Genomic DNA, 25,555 nt, shown 5'->3' with positions numbered 1-25,555 from the left:
CCAAATTTTATATTTTTGGTTCAAATCATTGTCATTATATATTAAGGATGTCAGGAGAGAGGTCTGCAACCATCTCTAAAACATGGTGGAGGCTCTGTCATCATTTGGTGCTGCATTTCAGCCAGTGGTGTTGGAGATCTTTTTTGGGGGGGGATTATGAACACAGAAAAGTCCAGTGAGATTTTAATCTGCGATGCAACCCATCTGGCAAGTGTCTGGTTGGTAAGGGCTTCATTTTTCAGCATGACAATGATCCAAAACACACTGCCAATGCCATAAAAGCACAACTGGACAGACAAGCACACAATATAACACTACCAACCATGAATTGGCCTCCCCAGAGCTCAACATTATTGAAGCAGTGTGGGATCATCTTGACAAGAAACATAACAGATGACACCCAAAATCCAAAGAAGAACTTTGAATGTCCTTCAAGAAGCCTGGATAACTATTCCTGGAGCTTTATTAAAGAAATTACTAGAAAGCCTGTCAAAAAAAGTTCAGGCTGACTTTCAAGCTTGTTAGAATGCAAACTCGGTTTTCCACTTATACACTATATTTCCATTTACACGAGTTTAAATAAATCACTGCACACATTTCCTATTTTCCCATCAAAATATAAAGAAATAAGGGATGGCTCGGGGCCTCTGCACACTGCTGTTTGTTGGTATATAGACTCATCTCACTGCCGATCAGCCCCGAAGCAGTAGCAGACCCCTTTGTCGTGTTTTGAGATAACTTTAATAGATTTAGACTCATTCTGAATAGAGTATTGGATGGCAACTAGCCAACATCCTAGTTGGTTTTGTCTGTATCGAGCTGATCGATTACTTGTGTGTAGTCAGCACCTTTGATGTGGTTTCATTGTATTTTTATTCACGTCCAGAGTAAATTTATATGTTTGCCTTGCAATCCTCATTGATCATGAAAGCCTTGTAACTTCCATTTCAAAGAACATACTAGTGATTGAAGCTTCTTTATGAGTTATGGCTTTGTTTTGTTTCCTTGATGACACATACAGAATTCTTTTTAAATCATCAAATATGTGAGATGAAAATCTATGTTTTAAAAAAAACTCATTCTGTTTGATGTTGCATAAAGTTTTATATTTAAAAGAAAGTCTGGATGTTGTCCCACCATCTGCAGAAAAAGCAAAATCATGTAAATGGCTTTGCTGCAAGATAGCTGATTAAAGTAAATGTACATCCCCCTTTGTCTCTTTCTCTCCTAATTGATTGCCTGGCTTTTGAGACAAGAAGAAAATAAATATCTTTAAGCCAAGATACTTTAGTTGCACAGAAAACTAAAACGGTTTCCCCCTGCCAACGCCAATACACTATACTGCAGTTTTAAAGAGGCAATGTGGGCCAACACTAAAATTTAGTGAGATCTTCCTTTGCACATGCTCCACTACTGCTCAATGAAGTTTCATGACATTTACTTTTTGTGTAATGTTGATGACAAACAGAAAGATTGAAAGCATACCTTCACTGACAGCATCCACAATAGTTCGTGGCAAGACAACATCCCTAAACCTTCAGACCGTGTCATTTTTACTTGTGTTAGATTGTTCTTCCAAGCGGCCTGCAGCAGATCAGCAACCTGACCAAGATGTGCTCTGCTTTTTTCCCTAGGACACCAGTGGTTGCATGCTGGAGCAGCAGGTTGAGTGTCGTGGATGACAACAGACAAGACCAGTAGCGTTGTAGGGATGGAGCTGGACTCAAGGTGGTTGTTGTCCAAGATAGAGACAATACTGGACAATAAACTCTCATCGAGTCCATGGTTTGTTGGTCAGACAGGAGCACGTTGCCCAAATGCACCACTGAATGACACAGGAAGTCATTTCTTCCTATGGCCATCACTATGTATAACTCCTCCATCTACACAAGTACACACTGCAATAGTTGCACGCACTTAAAATCACATCGTCTACAAAGAAAAGTTCCAATTACAGTTTTTTCTGAATGCTTAAACCCTAACTGTGATTCCTGTAGCACAATTTCTAAAACTATTCAGACTTATAGCAAAACCACTCACTGAGTTTGCAAAACTAAAAGCACAAAAACTGCTTTGCACTCAGTTTGCAATTTTGTAACACACACTTTGCAAAACTGTAGGCACAATTCACTGCACAACACTCAATTACCAAATTTCCAACACACTCCTAGCAAAAGTATACACATGTACAGTATGGCTATCATTAACACTAATTTGCCAACTGTCTGGCACACTTTCACATGTGAAAACTGTTTTAGATAATTAGTCCACTTTGCAATCAGCCTAAGCACTATGAACAGGCCACAGGTAAGCTGTCTATGTGGAGTACAATGGAAGGAGCAGTAAGAGTGAGAATCAGAGGAGGCCGAGGGAGAGGACGTGGAGGTGAAGAAGTTGGAGGAAGAGGACGTGGAGGAGCAAGAAGAGGACGAGGAGAGGAAAGAGGAAGGGTAAGAAGAGTAAGAAACAGAATAACTGATGACACCAGAGCTACAATAGTGGACCATGTCATCAACCATGGGATGACCCTGAGGGAAGCTGGCCAACGTGTTCAGCCTAAACTGAGCCGCTACACTGTGGCAAGCATCATTAGGACATTTCGAAATGAGAATCGGTAAGTACAGTCACTTTGCACTAAGATTTGTAGCACTGGATGGATCTATAACAGAAGTATGAGCTCAAACTGACATGGCCTACCTTGTGCACAGAGAAAGCAAAAGCCAGATGTGTTTTTCATTCATACCATCAGTGTGTAGTTGGTGAATTGTGTGCTTAGTAGATGATGGCTTGTGTGTACTGTTTGATACGGAAACACCATTTTTACAAAGGTGTGAAGAGTTAATCTAGCTGTGTTCGCTTTTGCAAGAGAACTAAAATGTTTTGATGATTGGGTGACAGGTTTTCTTATTTGTGTGAAGAGTTTTGCAAAATTAGCCAATAGTTACAAAAAATGTGCTTAAGCAATCAGAAAAAACTGTAATATAACAAAGGGGGCACCTCAGTGTCACCCATATATATGTAATTTAGTGTAATATACAGGGATATTTATGATTAGAGCTATTTGTATTTATTACAGCGATTTTGTTATATTTTGTAACTTTGTAATATATTGTATTCTATTTAGTTTAGTTAGTTAGTTCTTATTGGATCAACTGTGACCACATAATTTCCTCTGAGATTATTAAAGTATTCTGATTCAGATGCTAATTAAGGAAATGAATGGATGTTCTTCCAAGTTTTGGCAACCAGGGAACAGGGAAATTAATTCTTCTGATTGACACACAACAAAAACATATATCCATCTTTCCTTATGGTAGGTTTATGACAATCACCTGTGATGATTCAGGCCCAGATGGTTACAACTGCAAAAGATTTAACTTTATGTAGAGGAAGGTCTGTATTTTTCCACCATAATTCAGTTAAAACATATGCAGACCCTGTAACTGTTGCACTGTTAAAGTCATTAAAACAATACCACACATCGGCCGTTAGTGGGCGCAATACGCTTGACTACTCGTTTTCATAAAGCTAGTTATATAGAGCACCACCACATTTACCTCACAATATTTCATTAATTATTAACGAACAGCAAATATGACAGCATCAGATGTTGTAGAAACACATCAAAAATCACTGTCTCTTCTGCTAATAACCAAATGTCAATGTAACCATAGTCCTAACTTGATTGTGGGCACCCATCAGATGCAGTTCTGACTACAGTTGATAAACATTTACTCACTAAATCTACTACAGCGTAACTATCCCTGCATGCAGTCACATAGGGAGCATTGCAGAGTCTGTGCTGCAGGATCGCAGTGAAACCTGGGTTTGGGCTCTGTTTGTAAGCAGTCAACACATTCCTGAAGAGAGTAAACCAGCAGCACTTTGAGCTACTGAGAGGGTAGCAGCCTGCAGCTGTTGTGCACAGCCAGCTTCAGGGGCCCAGGAATGCTGTCAAGCAGGATTGCGGTCATGGATGCTAATTAACCCAGCTGAAAATGAATATTCCCGATCAGCTGGTTCTTACGCTGTGAGGTTTTTTGTTCAGGTTGAATGGCTCAGGATGCCTATACCTCACAAAGGAGGGGGTGTGAGATTATCACGTTCCAGGGGCAATTAGAGATGTTTACCTGGTGCACTTTGAAGCTCTCTGCTGACAGAAGAATAGCTTCCTCTTGGCCACCCAAGTTGGGTGGCAGGTTTTATTACAAATCCCGTGTAACCTGGATAAAAAGATGGTTTTGTGGTCTGTAAAAGATCACAAAAATAAGACTTAAAGGCATCATAGGCCATATTTAACTCCATATTATGAGGACAATGTAAAAATGCAAGTAAATCTTCACCTGTTATGTATCTGAAAAGTTGAGCAGGCTACAGCAGATGGTTAAATATAAAGATATGTGGCTGTTTTCTTCACACTATGGTGTTTTTATGTGTTTGAGTTCCCAGTGGCTCACACTTCACCTTCACTTACAGAGGTAATGATTGCAAACTGAACTGGGGGGGGTTATATTAAAAGATACTTGTTCCACACCACAGGGTTTGTGGGCTTACACCACCTTGTTTGGATCAATGAATTCAATCATTTAGCTACAGACCTTTTTAAAAAATGTTTAGAAAATCGCGTCCTCTGGTGTCTCGGAGGTCCAGCGTGCTCAGTGCTGCCTTCACAGATTCTGGAAATGCACGAACTAACCGGAAAGACCACTTTTTTTTACCCTGAATATATTAGGCTATAAATTGGAGAAGGCGGGGTTAGAGGAAGTCTGCTTACTTTTTACATCTATATTTTTAAATGCTTACTTTTAAATATATATATATTTTGGTTTCATTATTTTTTTTCTTCATATGCATCAAAAGACGACTAAACACGGCTGATTTAATATGATATTTTTATTAACAGGACATAATACATATCAAGTTGTTATTGTTATAAATATTTGTGTGTGTGTTTTGTTTGTTTGTTTTGCGATAGCATACATTTTTAAACCTTAATCCATTATCAGTAGTAGCTGTTATTTACTCAGCCTTTACTGACTACAGCAAGGATACAAATAGATCCCGACTGAGGGAGTTGGGGATTTCGTGCGGTACGTGAATGCATCCCAGAATCCCGTTTTTTTTAAAGAGGGCTGATGTCATTTTCAAAACTTAACTCACACTCCTCAAGTCAACGCGGCGAGTCGCACACCTCCTGCTCTCTCGTGAAGTCCTCCCTCATGTCTGTCGGAGCGCACTGAGAAAAGAAAAAAGAAGTCGGGGAGGTGAAAGAAACACGAAGTTCTGTGGAAGAAGCGAACAGGGAGAATTTTTTAGAGCAGAAAGCCCGGGACCAGAGCCCCTCTCTCTGTGGGCAAAGGCGACTGAACTTTTTTTCTTTTTTTTTTTTCCTTCAAACGGGAAAAAAATGAATCGGAGCTTTAATAAGTCGCAACCTCTGCGAAATCCTAACTGCAACGCTGTGGAAGTGAAAAGCAAGGTGAGTGGAAACTTGAAAGCCCTGCTTGGTGGTGGTGTGGGTGGATAGGATTTTGGGGGGATTAAAATAATAATAATCATGATAAATGTTCACATGGCTGTCCCGTCACGGAGCCGGAGCTGGTCGGACGGTGTGCAGCCTACGCCACATAACTATTTCCGCTTTTCCCCCGTGAGTTGTGCGGGGAAAGTTGCAGGTTCTGGATGTTTCTCTCATTTGCAGTGATTGTTTGCTTCTTACTTCCTATCCAGATTTTGCTGATTTGACTCTTTCTTTCCCGATGCTGCTGTGGGTGGTTGATGGAGGGGGGCTGGGTAGGTGGGTAATGGGGTTGTTTTTGAAGCACCTAGCTCTCCAGATTTCCTACAGCAACAAAGTTTCCACCTGTTAAAGTCAGACGTTGCATTAGTTGCACTGAGTTTTTGTGTTCTTGCTACACAGTATCAGCCTAGCTCTTTGTTTTGGATCATTTTTTTAAACGCTGACAGACTAATGGACACACAAACATCAAGTGGATTGCCAAGATTTCAAGTGTTATGTCTCAATGGAGTGCCCTGATTTATGAAGCTTTTCATCTCAACACGTACACAATACATCCACATGAGTTATGCGGCTCTTATTTTAGTTTATACTGCAGAGGAAGAGTTTTATTTTTGTTTTGTTTTTTCGATACACAAGTGACTGTTTGTGTGGGCTCTGTGAAGAACTACCAGCTGACACTCATCACTTGTGAACCCCACAATGATTGCTGGTGACCTGCATTCTAATCCAGTGTTTCTGATTTATTTGTGAGATAATGCAGTATTCGCATGTGTTCACACCTGAGGGTTAGATTGAGAGATGGGCAAGTGGTGCAGAAGGTGACTCATTCACTCCTGAGTTGTTTCCACCTTTTGGCCGCCCAGTTTCAGTGGGGTGGTGGACAGATGGAGCACAGATGCTCTGATGGTGACAGGTGGGTGCGCATGTACTCACACAAAAACGGCCAAAAAGGCGAGTAGTGTTTGTGTGTGTAGGTGGGTTTTTTGTTCTTTTTGTTGTTTTGCCATTTCTTTTGCTGCAGGGTTTGTTCCACAGAGACAGGAGTGGTCACTCCGTGGCTGCCGCAGATTGTTTGTGGGTGGGACTGGCACGCCAGGAGCTCTGTGGCTAGAACAGACAGGTCCACCGGCGTCACCACGGCACACCGTCATGCCACCACGTCACACGTTTCCACTTTTGGATCAGATGTGACTCATCCCTCTCCGTCACGTCACTTTAAGTGGTTTCACATTTTGTTCTACTTCGTCAGGTTTTGTTTTGTTTTGATCCGTTTGGGGTGTGTTGGGAGCTCTAACCCCCGTCCCTCATGTTCCCTCATCTCCCTCAGTGAAGAAATCAAGCGTGTTAATGAAACAAAAGCTGATTATTTGGAGAGAAATAGCACACTGACAGTTGAGGACATTTGAATACCTGTAAAGGGAAATCTTATCTGTTACATAGCTCTGCCACAGTCTGGGCCTCTGAAGGCACAGAGGAGCAGGATCAGCTACACGTAATTCAGTTCATCATTTAGTAGTAAATAATATGATATCCTCACAATACTAAGGGCACATTACAATATTATTACAGTTTTAAAGTTTTGCAGTAATATGTAATGCAATCTATCACCATTTTCAAACTGCAGATTATGTCCTCAAAGTTAAACTTTGTCAGTGTTTGTTTTATCCAATAAGATAAAGTTATCGTAAATGCAGCCCATTTACCATTTTATCTTGTTTTTGTTTTTTTTCCTGTAAAATGAGATTTTCCAGACTGCCAACACTGGCACTAAAAGCGTGCTGTAAATGTAACCTAATACTTTACTTTAATGAGTAAAAATTGTTACATTTTTAAGAAATACACAGAAATAAACAAGACCCATCGATGAGGTTTGGGACTCATAAATTGTGTAACACTCATCAAGACTTACCTTCTTATGTAAACGCCAACAAAACAAAAAAATACACAATAAAATGTATACGGACTTCCTACCTTCTCATTAGATACAAATGTTTCCATAACAACAACTATGGTTCATGGTAATATCCAAAGCCAAACGGCTTATTTACCGACTCGAATCATCCTCGTATTCACTTTTGTTTTGTTTTTATATAGTAGAGCTGGGCGATAGAACGATAACGATATGTATCGCGATATAACTTTTACTCGATAGAGAAATTAAGCTATCGCGATAGACCTCGCCGCTCTTGTCCTCAAAGAAAAAAAAAAAAAGGTCAGCCAATACAAATTAAGTAGCGCAGAGCCGAACCAATCACAGCCGCAGCGTCACGTGGCGTGACTTGTAACGTACAGCACAAGTGCCAAGCCGCACGTGTGTTTGTTTGGGAAGCAGCCAGCAGGTAATGGAGGAAATGAGTGTGCCGACTAGAAAAATCAACCGAGCGTGACCGAAGAGAAAACAGATGATGGTTCCAATGCCGGAGAGATTGTCAAACGGAAGAGCCATAGAAGTTCCGTAGTGTGAAGGTATTTCGGCTATTTCAAGTCTGACAAAAAACAGAGTAGCGTGCACTGTAAATTGTGCCGAAAGCAAGTCTGGAAATACAATAAACTGGAGCATGCGTCACACTGTGCGCCACGTTATTGTTTCGGTGAAATGAATTTCTACAATACTGTTACTGTTAATTCTACTCTCTGCAGTGTTTAAATGCTTACATATACACACAGTTACTGTCCGTCCACACATACGACTCTGTTCTGCTTCTATGCCCCAGCTTTGTTTACTTTTTCCCACCGAGGCTTCTAGACTTCTGATTGGCCAATATTTCTGCACGGTTAGGAATCTAGCGCCACCTGCTGCTTTGGCATGTTCATAGCAGCGTTTTCCTTCATTTCTGCCTTTATGTGTGGACGGGATTATTTTTTAAAACGAAAACGGAAAATCTCAGTTTTCAAAAATACCCGTGTACGTGTGGACGTAGCCTCAGTCTCTGACTGGAAGCGCTAATTCGTCATTCGGCTTTTGTCAGACTAAAGTAACTGTTAAAACTGTTTGAAAAGCTCAGCTATACAACAAGGAGAGATTGAGAATTTCCTTTTAGTTCTCAGTTTATTTGATATTGACAAAAGTTAGTCAGTTTTGTCTGTTCTTCTGTAAAACAAACTAAGATTTATTTTTAGAATTAATATTTTGTTTCTAAGTGGAATTGACAATTTAGTCTGTTTTGTTTGTTCTATTTTGAAACTTAAACGCTTTAGCGGCTGCCTTTTGTGTAGTTTGCAATATTTGCCTTTATTTATCTGAAAAAGTCTCATGTTCCTTAAGTACATCTACCCTGTTGAACTTATTATGGGAAATAAATATTTAAATAAAAACAAGCTGCTGATTATTTCACATTTTACTTGTGAGCAACGGCACATTTAAATCTTACAAATATAGTTATTTGGCTTATATCGTGATAGATATCGTTATCGCCTGAAATGAAAAAAACATATCGTGATATGAAAAAATCTCATATCGCCCAGCTCTATTATATAGTTATGCAAACTTGTGCCGTGACAAACAGGTTTTCATTCCTTCTGCGTAGTTAATGTAAAGTTGTAACAGTTACTGTTGGTTCCTACAGCCGCTTTATTAAACATGGAGTTCTCTCTCAGTACGTGGTTTTTGTGTGACTTGAAACAAACTCTGATAGGAGAAAGATGCCGCTTCGATTGCAGAAGGAGACGCTTCTTTGGTTGCAACCGAGGGACACAAAATCTCCCAAGTCAAACGCGTGCAACTGGTCGCTGCGGTGACCTTTTTGTGAATAAGGAAGCCCCCAAAAGTATCTTTTGAGTGTCTTTGGGTGCAGTTGAACATTTGCGCATTCATTTTTGTTATGCGATTACTTTCTTTAAACCAAAAAAAGTCTAAATAATTCATTTGTTAAGCAGAAGCAAACATGGCCTTTAGGTGCACTCCCTTTTTAATAATCGTATGCCAAATAAGGCTCTAGAGAGAAAAATGTCTGTTATGAAGACGCTGCAGAAATGCTGAGGTACATTCAGATTTCCAGAAGTGTCAAGAGTGTTACATATGTGATTGATTGCTGTTGTGTGACTGGTTCTTACTGTTTCATGTTTTTTTTTTTTTTTGTTTTTTTTGTTTTGTTTTTTCCTTCGAGAGGAATCTGTTTCTGTGATAAGCTTATCAGGGCTAACACTGGAGGTGTCTGGCTGCCTGTCACTGAGGCCTCAGCCAGGATTTGCTGGTTTCACTCACATCAAGCTCTTATCAGAGTGTTTTAGGAGATGTAGGGGGTTGAGTGGAGTGGGGTCCTGTGGTTCTCCTTTATTAAATACTTAGTCGTCTTTTAAAATCCTGGGAGCCTGTAGGCAGTTTCTGAGGTGAGTTTCCCCGACTTACTGAATATTAGGTAAGAAAAGAGCCAGCGTTGGCCAGAGACAAGAAGTCGGTTATCTTCCATTTTCTTCAGTGTGTCAGTTAAAAGGCTCCAGACATGTTTCAGCCTGTCGGACGTCACTCTGCAGCAGTAGGCCAGCGGAGCAAGTGATGTCATGTTTGTAGTGGTGTGCTCTAAGAGTCGAGGTTTAGCACTGAGGCCCGTGATTAATCGCGCCATGTTCAGACTTGCTCATACCTGAGGGCCGGGTTCTGCTGGTTCAAACAGATTTCTTTTTTCAGACTGATCACGTGCTGCACTAAGAGAGCAGTCGCGTTCAGAGGATAGTGATACACACAAGTATAATTATGATGTGGAGCGTAGCGTATGATGTCTTTCAGAGTTGATTACAGTATATGCGCGCCTCGGATTCACTTTCCTCGACGCTAACAGCACCTACTTCACTCTGACGAACCTGCTTGTCTGCTTGTTGTGTCATTGTAATACGGGCTGAGGTTTATGAGCTGAAGGTGGGTGGCAGGTTTTCAAAATGCAGCCTCACACATTTGCCTTTCCCGCTGCCTTGAGTCAGCCTGGCAACAAATTACACCCGGTATCCCCCTAAGTCTCCTCACACACCGCCGCTTAAATTTATGTGTCATCTTCTAATTACAGAGCTGGTTAATGTATCCCCCCCAGCTCCTCTTCTTCTTTCCAGTCAGTATTCTGCTGCTCTCCTATGTCAGCAGTTTTCCTCTTCTCCCTCCTCCTCCTGCTCCCTGATCATCTCCCCACTCTTCTCCTCTGCTGTCAGCTTCCCTCAGCTGTGAGCTGATGATTACAGTAACAAACAGCGCCTTAGTCTACAAATTACTACTCTGATTCAGACCCCGGTGCTGCCACTGCTGCTGTCTGTTGTTGTAGATTATTGTACCGTGCTTCAGCGCCTCAGTCGCGCCTTTGTGTGCTTGTCTGTCACATGATGACCTTGTCGTGACCCTCAGGCACGCTCTCGTTGGCGATACAGTGGCCTACCCAGGAAAAGCTGAAGCCCAGTTGTTCAAGTCTTTGCTTTTGTGTATAAATAGTGGGTGGGAGGAGTGGCTGCCTGCTACTGTCATGCATAGCTACCTGAATTCTGCTATTGTATAGGGACCTGCTTTCCATTTCCTGGTGTTTTCAGGCAGTGCGCGGCTGAAATTTGTTTTCTCGGTGATACGATCTTGATGTGCAGAGTCGCACGTAAAGCTACAGCGTTTCCCCCAGGAAATGATTTAGCTGAGATGGAGAACCACCCAGACCCCGATGCATCTTATCCGGTTATAATTTTAGCCAGTGTAGGAAGATCCCAACAGCAGGCACAGATGTAAAGGGACTGGGTTTTAGGGAATGTGCTCATTCAGCTTCTTGCAGATAAGTAAACTAGAAGACTGGTGTGCTCAGTATATGAAGGCCATCTAGTAAATGTCAGCCTGGCTTTGTATAAAGACTGAGATGATGTCTCAGAATTGTGAACATCAACACGCGTGAAGTGAGGGGCTGCAAATGTACTTGTGGGTCCTTCCATGTTGGCGCTTCAGATGCTTCACAGCTGACCATCTCAGATGTGGCTGAAAATATTCTGGGGAAAAGAAAGACCTCTTATAGCAATTGTGCAAACTTTCATGACCCTAATGTTGTTCGTTTCTTCTTTTTTTTTTTTTTTCTTTTTTTTTTCTTTTTTTTTCCCTCCAAGTATTTTGATGAAGTTGAGGTGGGTTTACTTTTGTCTTGTTTTCAAATCTGAAAAGCTACTTGAGCTAGGTCCTGCAAATGTTTTAGGGTAAGTATCTAGACCTCTGTGAATGTTGACTCTCCGGAGTGTAGTTTAGTTTTATATACAAGGCATAGAATAGTCATTAAAACGGTACAAATAAGGTGAATGGGATGGATTTTTTTTTTTTTTTTTTTTTTTTTTTTAATACCAATGCTGCTGTTTGGTGATTTATTTTAATCAAATTCATTTCATCCAAATTCAGTGTGAAGTCTGGTGCTGACTTTTCTCCTTTTTTCCTAGTTTGTTTAGGAAATTATGCATAATTCCTTCTGAGGAGTGCATCTTTCCCCTGGAACTTTCTCTTAGTGACAAAAATTGGTTCTTCTCTTCCAATCCACTATGTATGCAAGATGGGGACCACTGAGAGTTAGAAGTTTGCAGCTTTTGTATTTATTTTTCTGTTGGCTACATCATCTGAGTCCTTTCAGATTATCTGGAGTCTTCATGTTGTAATGCGCTCAAAGTACTGCAAATTTAGAGACACAGAATGAATATTGCTTTATTCAGAGGTCTTAGGAGTGATTCCTAGGACATTATCCTTGAAGTGTAGTTGTTTAAGCCTAAAGAGTGAAATCAATTACAAAAGGCAACACAAATGACAACAGTTTAAAAGCATCTGCACCAATGAAAAAAGTTACAATAAACCCATCAACATTGGATCTTTGAAGAAAACAGTTGTTAAGTTTTGATATTCTTTCAAAGAGTAATTCACCGACCAATGAATCATCACTGTGAGGGTTCAATCCATAACAAAATATCATTGGGCAAGATACCGAACCCCAACACATGCAGCGGAGTGTCAATGTGTGTTAATTCAATTTGGTGTTATTTATACATTCCCTCAAGGCACTTATGTATGTTAGAAAGCACTTGGGTAGAAAAAGCATAGAAAAGACAGGAACCAGTTAATCTACTATTTACAAGACAGGCCTCTGATATTAAAAAGATAAATCAAAGTTGCACAGCTGCCTGCTATGGTGACCCCTGGTTAATAAGAGAGAAGCTGAAAGTAACCTTATTCTCATGATTAAGAAGTTTTAAGTATCTGAGTTATTAATCACTGGATTGTTTATGCATTCTGGCAAATGCACTCATTCATTTCTTTGCCAGAAGCTTGATAACAAAACTTTGAGATTTGTCAGTTTCATACAAAGCTGCAGACACCATAGCTTAGCATAAAACCCGGAGAAAAGGGGAACAGGGAGAGCTTTATTAGCTTTTTGTACACGTTATATAAACAAGACTCGGGCTGAGATTTACAGGTGACTGTAGAGGGATTTTCACACCTTCAGATTGCTGATGTAAGCAGTTTTAGTTGTAGCTTTAGCACAGAGATATCAGTCGTCAGCTAACTCCTACTGAAAGTATTTTTGTTCTATATTTCCTGAAGGTTTCATGTTGTGTAATCCAGTTGTTTGGAAAGTTACGCTCCTCTTGCGGTATTTAAAGTTGCAGAGAATCACAGCTGTTCAGTTTGTTTACTGCTTCAGGAAAAAAAACCTTCCTTTCTTGGTGCTTTATGTTACTTAAGGTCACAACCACATGCTCGGTGAACTTCCACCCTGTGACTTTTATGTGGAACAGTCAGAATCCCAGTTTCCTCATCCTGTTTGGTTGTCCCTCTCCCAGCTCCTCTTTTGATTATTCCTTTTTTTTTTTTTTTTTCTTCTCAGTATGGGGCAGAGTTTCGCCGGTTCTCGGTGGATCGGGTCAAGCCCGGCAAGTTTGAGGAGTTCTACAAACTCATCCTGCATATCCACCGCATCGCCAACATGGAGGTGATGATTGGTTACGCCGACGTTCACGGCGACCTGCTCCCGATCAACAACGACGACAACTTCGTCAAGGCGGTGTCAACCGCTCACCCGCTCCTCAGGATCTTCATACAGAGACAAGGTAAGCTGATCTACACTGTGCGATTTCCTTCGCCTCTTTATCCCCCGCAGATTACGTCTTTAATACTAGTTTAAATATTTCTTTCCAAATGTCTTCCAACTGGTAAACCTACCAAACTATCAACTGTTGCATTAACTGTGTCTTGGGCTGCAATTATGGTGCTGACTAGAATCAAGTTTTCCCCCCCCTGAATATTTCCTGGTCCAATTATGAGGGCTTTTTGTTTACTTCATGCCAGGCCTTCTGTGTGTGTCTGTATATGTGCTTTTGTGTTTCCGGCTCTCTTATTGGCTGGATAAGTTTCAGTCTGCCTCTGTCTGCCTTGGTAAGTCCTGTGCCTGATCCAGAGGAAGCCCTCGCAGGCATATGAAAACACACTCGCGCGCACACGAAAAATACACACACGCACACAGACCAGTGTCTCGGCAGTCCCATAGAAATCAGGTCATTGAGCAAAGGCCTGTATCCCGGCATACCAGACATTACTGAGAGACAAAAGATCTGCATGAAAAGAGAGACTCCTTACCGGGCTCTCTCAGTTTGTGTGTGTGTGCATGTGCTGATGTATTTGTTCAAACACAACACCACGGCACTCTGAATGGGAACTAACTCCTAGTCTCTCTCGCGCACTCTCTCGCTGATCCCAACTCTGGAGAGGGTCTCGACTGCTGCCAGCCAGTCATCGAGCATACAAATGAATCTATTACCATTCACTATTCATACCCACAATCCTCCTTGGAATGTCCCTCGCTCGGTTGTGTAATGAACGGGTTCACTCCAGGGTTTTGTTTTAATTGTCAACCAGTGGTTCAAAAAACAAAAAGATATCCACAGATTTCCAGCAAGAAACCAGGTTGAGATATTTGAGAGGCCCAATCGGAGTGTGAGTCACCGCCTCGAGAGATTAAATGGCCAGACCAAAACCAACTAACTGTAAGTTGGCTCATAAGTCATCCTGCAGTAATGTTTGACTTAAAAATAAAGGCTGATTCGACCAGTCAGGTCGCGTAAGTGTAACACCTGAAAGCCATAACTTGTGTCCTTGTGGTTTAGCTGACACGTCGTGCATTACTTCTCACTGTCCTGCTGCTTATCTCAGTGTCTATATTCCTCTGGTGATGCATTTGATTGTCATGAATATTCCCCCTTGCTGGCTTCTTCCAGAGCATTTAATACAAAGGGGAAATTCCCTCAAACACCAGAAGGACAGAGGAGTCTTTGCTGATAGAGATTTGGCTGCTCTTATTGTGGGAGGGGGCGTATTTAGTGCTATTGTGGTGGTGAACTGCTGATGTGGTTTAGAGGAATTTGCATTGTTGTGACTGATGTTGAAACAGTCAGAGCATCCTTATGGCTCATTTATGCTCGCTGCAGTGGTTGCTTTGGACACCAGTGATGACGCTTCATCCATTTATACTTGCTTTTAAGGCGCTTTTGTCTCAAAGTTGCAGAAATCTCCCTCCATGGGGAATCTGGGAGTGCCTGTGTAATAGAAATACCTGCACAGGTGGACATGCTGACAGTCTTGGCTTAAGCTCATCTGTTGGAAAAATTTAGAGATGCACAACTGGGCGAAAAAACGGCAAAGAGCAACTCGTGCCAACGGGTATGATGTCACTTTTGTCATCCGTTGCCGTTCACACGCAGGAGAATGGAAAGTGTAAATGGGCCCCGTCGCTGGGATTCTCTTGGCGATGTGGATGTCATGACCATGTAGTTGTTCTACTTTCTAAACTACCTGGAGTCTCCTATGAAGAAGTGCATTTGTGCTCATACCAGACTAGAACATACCTCTACCTTTGCACAGAGCCTTCCCCGCATTCAGTGTCTGATGTTGAAATTTACATCACTCGACTTTTCACAAATGAAATTGTAACACTGGTCTTTGTATAGTCTATTGTTAAGTGCTGGACAAAGAGTTGTGTGTTTATGATAGTGTGAGTACCTTGTGCCTGAGAGAAGATGCCCCTGTGACCAGTGTAGTGGCATGGGAAAGTGTGTGTGTGGACTGTATCAGTCAGTACCAGCCTGTTAGTGCGGGTCATCAGTGGTGTCGCCACATTACTTCTCTGTCTGCTCAGATGAAAGGAAAGGCTTCACACACTCATTAAAACAGTGTGACTCACCATCCAGTCACAGCAGGGGGATTGTGTTTAACCTCAACCAGCCGTGGCTTTCATATTGATCTAGACATGAAAATAAAATCTTAATTATAGAATTAAAAAAGTTACAGCACTGGATGGTATGTGTAGCTGTTTCATAGATGCAGTTTATAATGAAAAACTTTGAAAGCTTTAGGGAGGGGAAAAACATTAAATGGTGCCCTGACATACCAATGTTGTTTTGGTCTAAAGGGTTTATGATTAATAACTCAATCTTTGTACTTCATTGCTCAGACAGACCCTCCCTTCCAACACGTGACTGGTCATCTGTCTGTGCTTGTGTATGGGCATGTACCTTTTCAGTGTTGCTCCATTTAACAGTGGGTATTTTGAATGTGCCCATGTCTCTTTCATCTACCTGATACTCCCCTGCCAGGCTTACATTTCCATTGTTGGTAAAACTGCTTCAGCACGTGCCACAGTTTTGTGGTGATGCTGATGGTACCAGTTACCGCCCGTAGGTGCTGATGGCAGCTTTTTTTTTTTTTTTTTTTTTTTAGTGGTAAAACTTCACCTGCAGAGTACAGGGTTACACTTTGTGGTTTTTGTCCAAGTAGCCTCTCATTACAGGGTGCTTGTATTTAATCATAGCAAAGAGAAGATAATTGTTAACATTGTGGAGTGAACTGAGATATCTTTGATGTCCGTTTTTGAGTTTACAGAAGGTGATTTTGATTGCTGTCGTTGTCTGGCAGGGTAGACTCTTAAATACTTGCCATGCGCAAAGAATAGAGGCAAACAAGTGGGGGGGGGAGAGAATAGGACACATGAGAAGATAAGAGTTGGAGGAGTTCTGTGTGTGGAGTTGTTCTGCTTCTCTCCAGTGTGTGAGCAGTTTGTTGTGTTGCCAACTAATGACTCTAAATTGGGATCTCATTTTGGGGGCAATGCATACAGTGACTCCTGTACCCTCTTGTTTTCTCAGCTTTTGCTTTCCAGTTTAATACGTCAGTAACTCCTACAGTGTTCCAGCACGTCTGACGTATTGTCAGATGTTTATGGTGCGCTTATCTAGGGAAACTGCAGAAGTACTAACTGCCCATTCATATTCTGTCTCAAAACAATGCAAATTAAGATATAGATAAGCCTAAGAGGGGACCACTCCTTACACTGATGTCAGCATTTCACCAGCTTCTATTTATTTTTCTTCTATTAAAGTGGATCTATTCATATGCTTTTCACTATTCTTTGTCATTAGTTGTATGGTTGCAATATAGCAAAAGTTTCAAATAATCTTGGCATATAGTTCCCAAGCTCAGGCTTCAGACTGCTCCAAATGCAAAAGAAAGGAGGTCGTCCTGCTATGATCATCTCAGCACACAGCTCTGTCTTCCTTCAGTGTTCCATTTGTGGTCAGCCAAACTCGTTTTACATTGTGGGCTACATACAGCCCACTTTATTCTTAAGTGAGCCAGTGAAACCTCCCTGTTCTGTCACTGTTTAGAAGTTTAACTGCACATTTAATCCCAGACACATCTTGTATAAGAAAAAGAACTGCTTTTACAACAGTGTGTTGTAACCATCTGTTGCTGGTAGTAAATGAAAGAAATCTAGAAGCACAACTCTTTGCCCAGATTGGGCAATTTTTGTTAGTTAGCAGAAAATGACCTTTTTTATGTTTTTAAGAAATCTTTAGTAGATGGTGGGGGGAAAAAAAAACTGGAACTTTTCTGTCATTTAACGGTTTATTTGGTCATGTATGAAAGGCAACGTGAGAAGTCCTTATCAGTAGGAAATGATGTAAAACTCCTGAAAATGCAAGTAATTGTTCAAAAGTTATGCCCTCCTTCACATTTTCCAAAGCTTTGGGGTCTTTGTTGGGCCAATTCTGGCCCCTGGGCCTCAAGTTTGACACCACTGCTCTAAAAGAAGACAAAGGAGCTAAAACCGCCTGGGCTGCGCCGAAGAGCAGTGCGCTATGAATCACACAAAATTACTCTAACAGAGTCTAAGAATGTAAAATGTGGAGTTGAAAATGAGTGTAATAAGTTCCCCATAAATTAACAGAAATATTAACTGACCCCTGTTGGTCGACACAACATTGGACTGAATCTATCCAAGCTGTCTCTGGAGTATAACAGGAACTGCACATGAAGGCTTTTAATGTGCTGAAAAGCTTTGAGAGCTGACAGGCTTCAGCACCGTCTTGCAGGTAGTGGTGCACAGCTACTAATTTTCCACACTACAGTAATGACTCTAATAATCGTGATGAAGGTCTTTAATGATTTGTGTACACTGGATTACAAGCGGGGCTCAAACGAGGACATGCATGTTGAATTATATTGAAACTGTACCTGCACTTACACCATGGCAGACACAATCTGCGTCTATCCAAGCAAAGCACATTCCTGTTTTTAAAGGGCTGTTTTTTGGGGAGGGTGGTGGTGGCGGGGGGGGGCTGCAGTTGTTTTTGTAGACTATGCCAGTGGCCTGCACACAGACTAAACTTTCAACAGTGACAAGAGACCCCTTTTTGGCAAAGGGCTGAAAGTTTAAATAAATAGATCCAAGGTTGTGTCTGAGCGTGCTGGGCGTTTACAGCTCCGGCAACCCAGCTGCTCTCCCCACCTGTGAAAACTGCGATCAGATACCAATATCGGCCAAACTAAAGAAAGATGTGGCACCACAGCACAAATAGAAAAAGCGGTGGACTGTATCAGCAGCTGTGCCAGTTTCAGCTGAGCTGTGCAGACATCCAGACCGAGGCTGTTACACAACAGCTTGGACTGCACAGTTGCTTGGAGATCAAAGAAAAAAGGAAAATATATATTTCTGAATGTCTCCACTTTGCAGATTTCCCGCAGATGACCTTTTATTTACTTTTTTCTCCTAACACAACTACAGAGCTGTCATGCAGTAAAGTTACATAGTAACAGGAAGAACCAATGCCGCCTGCTGAAATTGCTTGAGTGGAAGGGTTATTAATTGTTTTAGCATAAGAGTCACTTTAATCAGGTGCTTCTGTTCATTGCAAACTGTTGACATCCAAATTGTGAGGATGGGGGAGGAACATATGGGAGGTTGAAAAATCGACTTTCTTTCATCCCAGAATAAGACTTTTGAAATGAATCACAGATGAATCAAAGGAGGAGTCTTTGTCACAACAATGTGTTTTGTGGTATCTGGTGCACACACCATGCAGTGTTTGCTACTAATTTCACTTCTATTTGAGGCAGATAGGGTTGCACACGTAAAAGAGGCACACATGTTCTGCAGATATTTTAATTGTGAAGTACTTAATGAATAACTGGGCGAGCTATTCGGCTGCTTTTTCAGTCTGCAGAACAAACAGACTACATTCGAGTCCACCTGTCACGACAGTTTGGGTGAGCGTCCACCAGGATGAGATCGTCTTTGGAGGAGTGGCTAAATGATATTGAGGACCATCACAACGGCAACCAGGCCAGCCAAGCCAAGCAGTGGAAAACATGTGATGGAAAGGTCCAGGGTGAGTTAGTTAGAAGGAAATGATCTTTCCAAACAAGACTGAAGGGATTCCCCCCTAGTAAATCAGGGATGATTTTGTTATTGCCTCCACATATACTTGCAGCCAAAGTAAGCCTGAGTGTGGGAATCATGGGGATGTTGGTGATATGGGTGAGGCCCACAGGTTTGACCTTAACCAAACCAGCCCTGACCTTTCCCACTCTGGAGTCACTGTGACAAAGAGCAGGAGCTCTGCTCAAACTAAAACCACACTCAGCAACCCGCATACACGTCCCCTCCTCACTTACCCTGCCTCAGTTTTTCATGTGATAGAAAATTATTAAATTTCCGTTGTGAAATTACAGAAACACTTATCAAAGAGAAGATATTAGGCAGAATTTACCGTAAGAAGGAAAAAATGTTGTTGTGCTAAAAGGTGGTTTATGCCTTCGTGTTGATGACATAAATGCTTAAATATTACCATGGAGACGAATTTCTTATCGTGATTTTTGTCTCAAGTCTCATTTATTATTACCGAACATTACATCAGTTTCAATTTTATTTCTGTAGCACATTTAAAAAGACCAAGGTACATCAAAGTGCTTCACACAAGTACAGCAGTACAGGATTACGACAATAGAAGAACAAAGTAAATACAGTAATCACCTTGATAGCCTTTTCTTCTTTCGTAAACCACCTGCCTAGTCTTGTGTGGGATCCCCTCATTGAGCCAAAACTGCTCTACCTCATTGAGGCATAGACGCAGGTCATTGCGGGTCCTGCTGTGGTGTCTGGCACTGGGATTATCCTGGTCCTGTGTGGTGCCAGGGACATGATGGAACTGTGGAGTGCGCTTATTTCGCTGCAATTGGTGGAGTTTGGCCATTGAGTCATCACTTTGGTCTCGTTCTTGTATTTGTTGAGACGTTTTTGCAGTTTGCATGAGGCATTGTCCTTCTGGGAAGGCTAGTCTTTCTGTAGCATGGCGTGCTTGGTCTGTAGCACCAGTTTGGTACATTTTCCCAGCAGAACATTGCATTTAAAAAAAAAAAAAAAAAAAGGTCTATATGTTGGGCCTCATCTGCGTATATTTTCTGAAATGAGGTTCTCAATTGCATCCCAAAAGTAAACTTGTTCCAAACCAGTTACTGTAAAGATTCCTCAATGCGGGTCTTTATAGTAGCTTTTCTACATTTTTAGAGCCACTGCCTGTGCAGTGATCCTTACAGGCTCTGTGCTGCTGTTTTGGTCAACTGCAGAGATCCTGTCAGCACATCTGGCCACTCTCACACCATGGCCAAAGGGCTTCTGAGAACACGTGCATGCACGTGTGTACTTTTGTCCACATGTCCCCGTTCACAGCCTTTGATCCATGTGGGCAAGAGAGGGAGAGAGTCCCCTCAGTAATTGGCGTTGGCTGTGTTTTCCAGGACGCCTCTTTAAGCTGATTTAGCCCTAAAGACACCAGATTAGAGTAGATGTTTTGATTAGTGTAGATAATTCAGCATTTATTCCTGCCAGTGCAGCTTTTCTTTCTTTTCTTTTTTTCAGTTTCATCTTCTGTGCTCAGTTGCATTTCAGATGCCGCTCGGTGGATTAATAACTCTCATTCCAGTGAACTCCCTCGATGGCCCGAAACCATCTTTTTCCTCATTCCAGCACATCTATTTTGGTCATGCAAAGGCACTGCCTCATTGCTCGGCCTTTAGTGTGCTTTTGTGACTCCATTTGTGGTGTCATTAAGAATGACTTTCAGTATCGTCTATTGTGCTGGAACCTTAAGTACCTCGTCCCTTTGTGTTTGGCACCACAGAGCAGCCCCTGGCTCTGCGATGAAGGTTCAGTGAAAGGGGCTGCTGTGAAATAACAACCCGACACACTGCATATGGCTCTAAAGAGGAAAGAGTGGTTGTCATTTAATCTGTTTTTTCTTTCTTCCCTTGTCTTGTTCTTTGTTACAATTCTCCTCTCTTTTGCTTGCTCTTGTCCTCAGAACAGATGTAAAAGTGCAGTTTCTGCACGTATGGCAGCAAAACTATAGTATCTGATCATCTTGGTATGTGTTCAAGTATTTTACTTAAGGTAGCTCCAGCCAGTCCTCATTCTTTTCATGTTGGCGCTTAAACATGACTCAGTCGTCAAGGGCAAAGAGGGGAGAAAACCACAGCAGACAGTGGGGAGTCGCCCTGACAGTAAGACAGACAAACATGCAGGAAAGGGGGAAGGAAGGAGAGACAGCCGGGCAGGTCGAGTCCACCTCTATCCTGTGGTCTGGCACTTGTCCTCTTCTTCCAATCTGAACCAACAGAAATTAGCAATTTTTAGGAAAATGTGAAAAAGATTAAAAGCTTTTTAGCTTTAATTTTAACAACGGTACTGGACAAAAAGACTTTTTATTAGTGCTTTTTGAAAGCTTTAAACAGATACTTTGATGTCACATCTGTGTGACATTCAGAGGGCAGCAGTATGGGAAAAGGTTTCATGGATCAGTCACTGTCAGAAATATGAAGCCTTGCCTCTACTGGGGGGGGGTGTGTGTCTGTGCCATAAAACCGTGTGTAGTTCTTGTGTATGTGTGGGCGTCACAAGAAAACCTGTGTGTGGCCTTTTTCTGTGTCTTCAGACAATGCTAGCTATAGTTAAAGTGTGATTAAGATCCCCGCTTCCTGCCAGGATCAGGACAGAGCGGCAATAGCCATTACTGATGGGTGGACAACAGAGCCACGGCAAACCAGCTTGCATGACGCTGTAAATCGTCTCAGCTGGCAGGAAAAAAGAGATGGATGTGCATGTGAGAATGCACTAAAGCGACAGCACAACAATGTTAACCATGCAGCCAGTCAGGAAGTGCATCATTTTATGATGACTGCACCAGAGGCCGGGCTTGCGCTTGACCCGTAACAAAAGCACTTCTTATTGTCGAATGCATACTTTCCTACGTGATCGACAGTCACCACGCAGCGCTTCGCTGTGTTCTCAAGACCTGGGAGGGAAAGTCCTGGTTTTTTTAATGAAACGTTCAAGGGTTGTTGCATTTGTCAAAGCTGTATTCGTGTTTGTGTTTGCTAAGTCTCTGTTTTCATTTTGGTTTACGACCTCACTTTGAACTGCACCTCCGCTCTCCCGCGATGAAGTTTCCAGACATTGTGGGAGAGCGTCTGTGTCAGGGCACCCATCCCGAACATCTGCTTGCCACTTACGACGGGCATTTTAATTGATTTTTTTATTTTGCCTTTGAAAAGTCTGGAGTCAGCATTGCTCTTTTTGTCAACTTGTCCGAAAAGGAAAATCGATCAGATGTTTTACTCTCTCTGACAGGCACATTTCCTCGAGGACACAGCTGATTTGCAGTTCTTCATATGGGTGAAAATGAACTCCATACACAGCTGGTCTCAATTTAAAAATCCCATCACACCTCAACAGAGTGTCTGTTATGTCTACTCAGTTTTTTTTGTTTTTTAAGAAAAACTCAGGGCCTCTGAAATTGAATTCATCCTGCATGCACTTAAAGCTCTAGAGAGCCGGGCTCTGGAAATGTGATGAATGTCATGAACATAGCCGGTCCTTCGGAGACAAACAAACAACTTCCCAAGTCACTACCAGCAGCATGAACCTTCAAAGAGCATAAACGAGCTTGTCCTTTCCCCTGGTTTATGGCCGGGAAGTGGAATGAGATCCTGTCACATGTGTGACTTTGAATATCCCAACTGTATGTGGGTTTCTGTTCTCCGTTTGTGTTTGTTTGGGAGCTGTTTTAAGAATCATTTCAACAGCTTTGTTTTTGTGCTTTCAGCCTGACTCTTATACAAATTCTTTCAGGCAATTGTGACTCATGCCAACCGAACAGATAGTATCTTGGTCTTTTTTGGGGGGGGGAGGGGAGCATATGGAAAAATACACTATGATACTACACTCAAATGAGTAAAAGTACTACATTTTATTTTATTTTCTGCTCCCCGCTGCTGCCAGTTGCCCTGTGCATTTGTTTTCATTCAACACCTTACAGAAGTGACTATGCATTGTTTGGCTCTGATACCTAAATTTAGCACAGATTGATTTTTGTGGGACTCTGTATTCAGAAATGCCAACGTAATTCAGTCGGTACCCTAAACGTGCTGCTTTCAGTACCCAACCTAATGATGTGTTTGGCGTTGACGAAGCGGACAGAGGTGAGTGATGGCAAATTTCACATTTAATACCAACAAATTAGGAGCAAAGGAAGTGTGTGTTTGGGAAACATTCATGACCGGTTTACAGTTGTCAACATGTCTGTCACAGTTGGCAAAGTAGCTTTAACTTGTGTTTCCCTACACATGCACGTACTCGTTTGTTTCCTTTTTTCCCCTCCATTCCTGACGGCTACACCTGGTTGAAGGGAGGTTCAGGTGTGCCATACAGACAGATAGTATATGTGGGTTTGAGTTTGATCTCTGAGCAGGATGGCAAACATCTGTAGTCTCCAAAATGTCAAACTAGTCCCTCTATAACAGTTACATCCGTCAGCCTTATCTCCAGCAATGGATCAGACCTAAATGATGGATGATGATGATGATGAGTTCCTTCAGCCAGGACAGAGACAGACCGAGAGTGGTCAAGTACAAGAATGCAGTGGAAAATTCCCAGGCAAAGTTTGGACCGAACCGTGAGGGAAGAGGGTGAAGATTTGGGGTTAGAGAGAGCGGGGAATATGGCCGCTGGGTGGGTGTTAGTGGGTTTTCAAGGGAGGAGTCGCTGGTTTGGTGCAGAGACAGCTCGCTGCAGTTCCTCCTTAATTACAGCTCTACTGAAGGACAAGGCCAGGCATGCTCTGAGAGTGCTGCTGTGTATGTGTGCAGCAGTGGAAAACGCACACTCATTCACACATGTGAATGTTATGAACACAGCTGCAAGCTTGAGCAAAGGATTTGTCCTTTTTGAGGAAATCCCATCACCAAAGCGTGCAAGATGGCTCTAAGTGTATGCGGCAGTCTGCGGTGCAATTATCAGCTCAAAACCCTGGACGTGGCTTCAGTGTAGTTTATATTTGTTCTGTTTTCTGCACCTGGTGAAAAGCTTTTGGATTAATTTCAAATTTGAACATTAAAGTTAAAGCTACTGCGCATTTCAAGGCTTCGTGACATCTTGAGCTATAAGAAGTGTTTGCTAGCTAGCACAACATCAACCTAGTTTAGCCTCTGCAAAGAGTTATTTTGGGAGTCCATAATTACAAAGGGAGGGACTGACTATGCTTCTCGAGAGCTCAGCCACAGAAACACACTCCCCACGGGCAGAGTCGCTCAGCTAACTCCAAGTTAGCTGTGTCCTGGCTACAGAAACGGTTCTGTGGTGACCAGTAGTAGCATGGCTAACATGAATGTGATAAACAAGTAGACTGCACTTAACACCTCGCTATAAATTTTATAGCGAGGTGTTATCTTGCAGATGCACTAAACATGTAGACTCGTCTTTCAGATCCAACTGTGGAGCAAAGTAACTTTATTTTCCTAATTTGATGACCCTGGTGAGGTCCCCGAGGCCAAAATCATACAGCGCTAAATCCACCAAACATATGGGAGGACTGAGGGGTCCCTGTTTATTATTTTTGTAAGTTTCTGGTGTTTGGTTATTGAACCTCACTAACAGTGGTGTCAGTAAATGTGAAGCTAACAGAGCATGCACACACTTAACATGCACACAGTCACCAGTGTGTCTTATGCACACTGTAAAGATCACGCCTGTAGTCATTTTTGTGTCACAGCACATTTCATGTGTTGTGTAGTTTTGTTTTTCCTCTCTACGCTTACAGTGGTTGGAGCTGGTTCCGCTGAGAGGGAGTGCAGTGTTTCTTTAGGGTTGTGTACTTTTCTTGTATTCCCATGTGGCCACGCCACACTGATGAATTAAGAGGCCATTTCGTTGTTTGTTTTTAAGTGGAAAAGGGGGGGCTGGATTTCTGAGTTTGAACCTTTTTTGTTGTCCCTGGTGAGGGAAAACACTCTTGTTTGTTGTTTAGCCCCAACAGATTCTATAATTGATATATTTTTTGTATAATTTATTTCTATCTTATATCATATATTACTTATATTTTACTCACATCTGGTTGTTAAAGGGGTATGTGAGCGTGTGTGCGATTTTTAGGTAGTTAAAATACAGTACATTGTCTTATATAGGTCATGAGGCTATAACAATGAGACAAGCTGTCATGCCCCTGCGACTCTGGCTGTTATTCAGCCATAACATTCAAAGTCACGATTTGATTGGCTACAATTGTGCTTGAAGCCTTTTATGATTGGCCATCACAAATCACCAGAGCCTGACAGTGGCCCCTGCAACGTGCATCAAAGTAAACCCCAATTAACCTCTAATCAAGGTGTCTTAGCTAAGGCCTGTCCATGATTTAACAGAGGGAGCTTTAGCAATATTTAAGTTA

General features: G+C 42.0%; 1 protein-coding gene across 1 annotated transcript in view; it reads left to right on the top strand.

The window, feature by feature from the left end:
* Positions 1–5,129: 5,129 nt before the first annotated feature.
* The window catches only part of pard6gb (par-6 family cell polarity regulator gamma b), a 35,909-nt gene continuing 15,483 nt past the window's right edge, over positions 5,130–25,555 (top strand). Inside the window, exons 1-2 of the mRNA XM_026156102.2 lie at positions 5,130–5,479; positions 13,336–13,558. Of these exons, the coding sequence (XP_026011887.1) occupies positions 5,408–5,479; positions 13,336–13,558 (295 nt within the window). The 5' untranslated portion in view covers positions 5,130–5,407. The remainder of the gene's footprint in view (positions 5,480–13,335; positions 13,559–25,555) is intronic.

The sequence above is a fragment of the Astatotilapia calliptera genome, chromosome 22 (genome assembly GCF_964374335.1).
Source record: "Astatotilapia calliptera chromosome 22, fAstCal68.1, whole genome shotgun sequence".
Taxonomy (NCBI): domain Eukaryota; kingdom Metazoa; phylum Chordata; class Actinopteri; order Cichliformes; family Cichlidae; genus Astatotilapia; species Astatotilapia calliptera.
The sequence above is the reverse complement of the archived record's forward strand: the minus strand, read 5'-3'. Positions and strand labels throughout refer to the sequence as shown.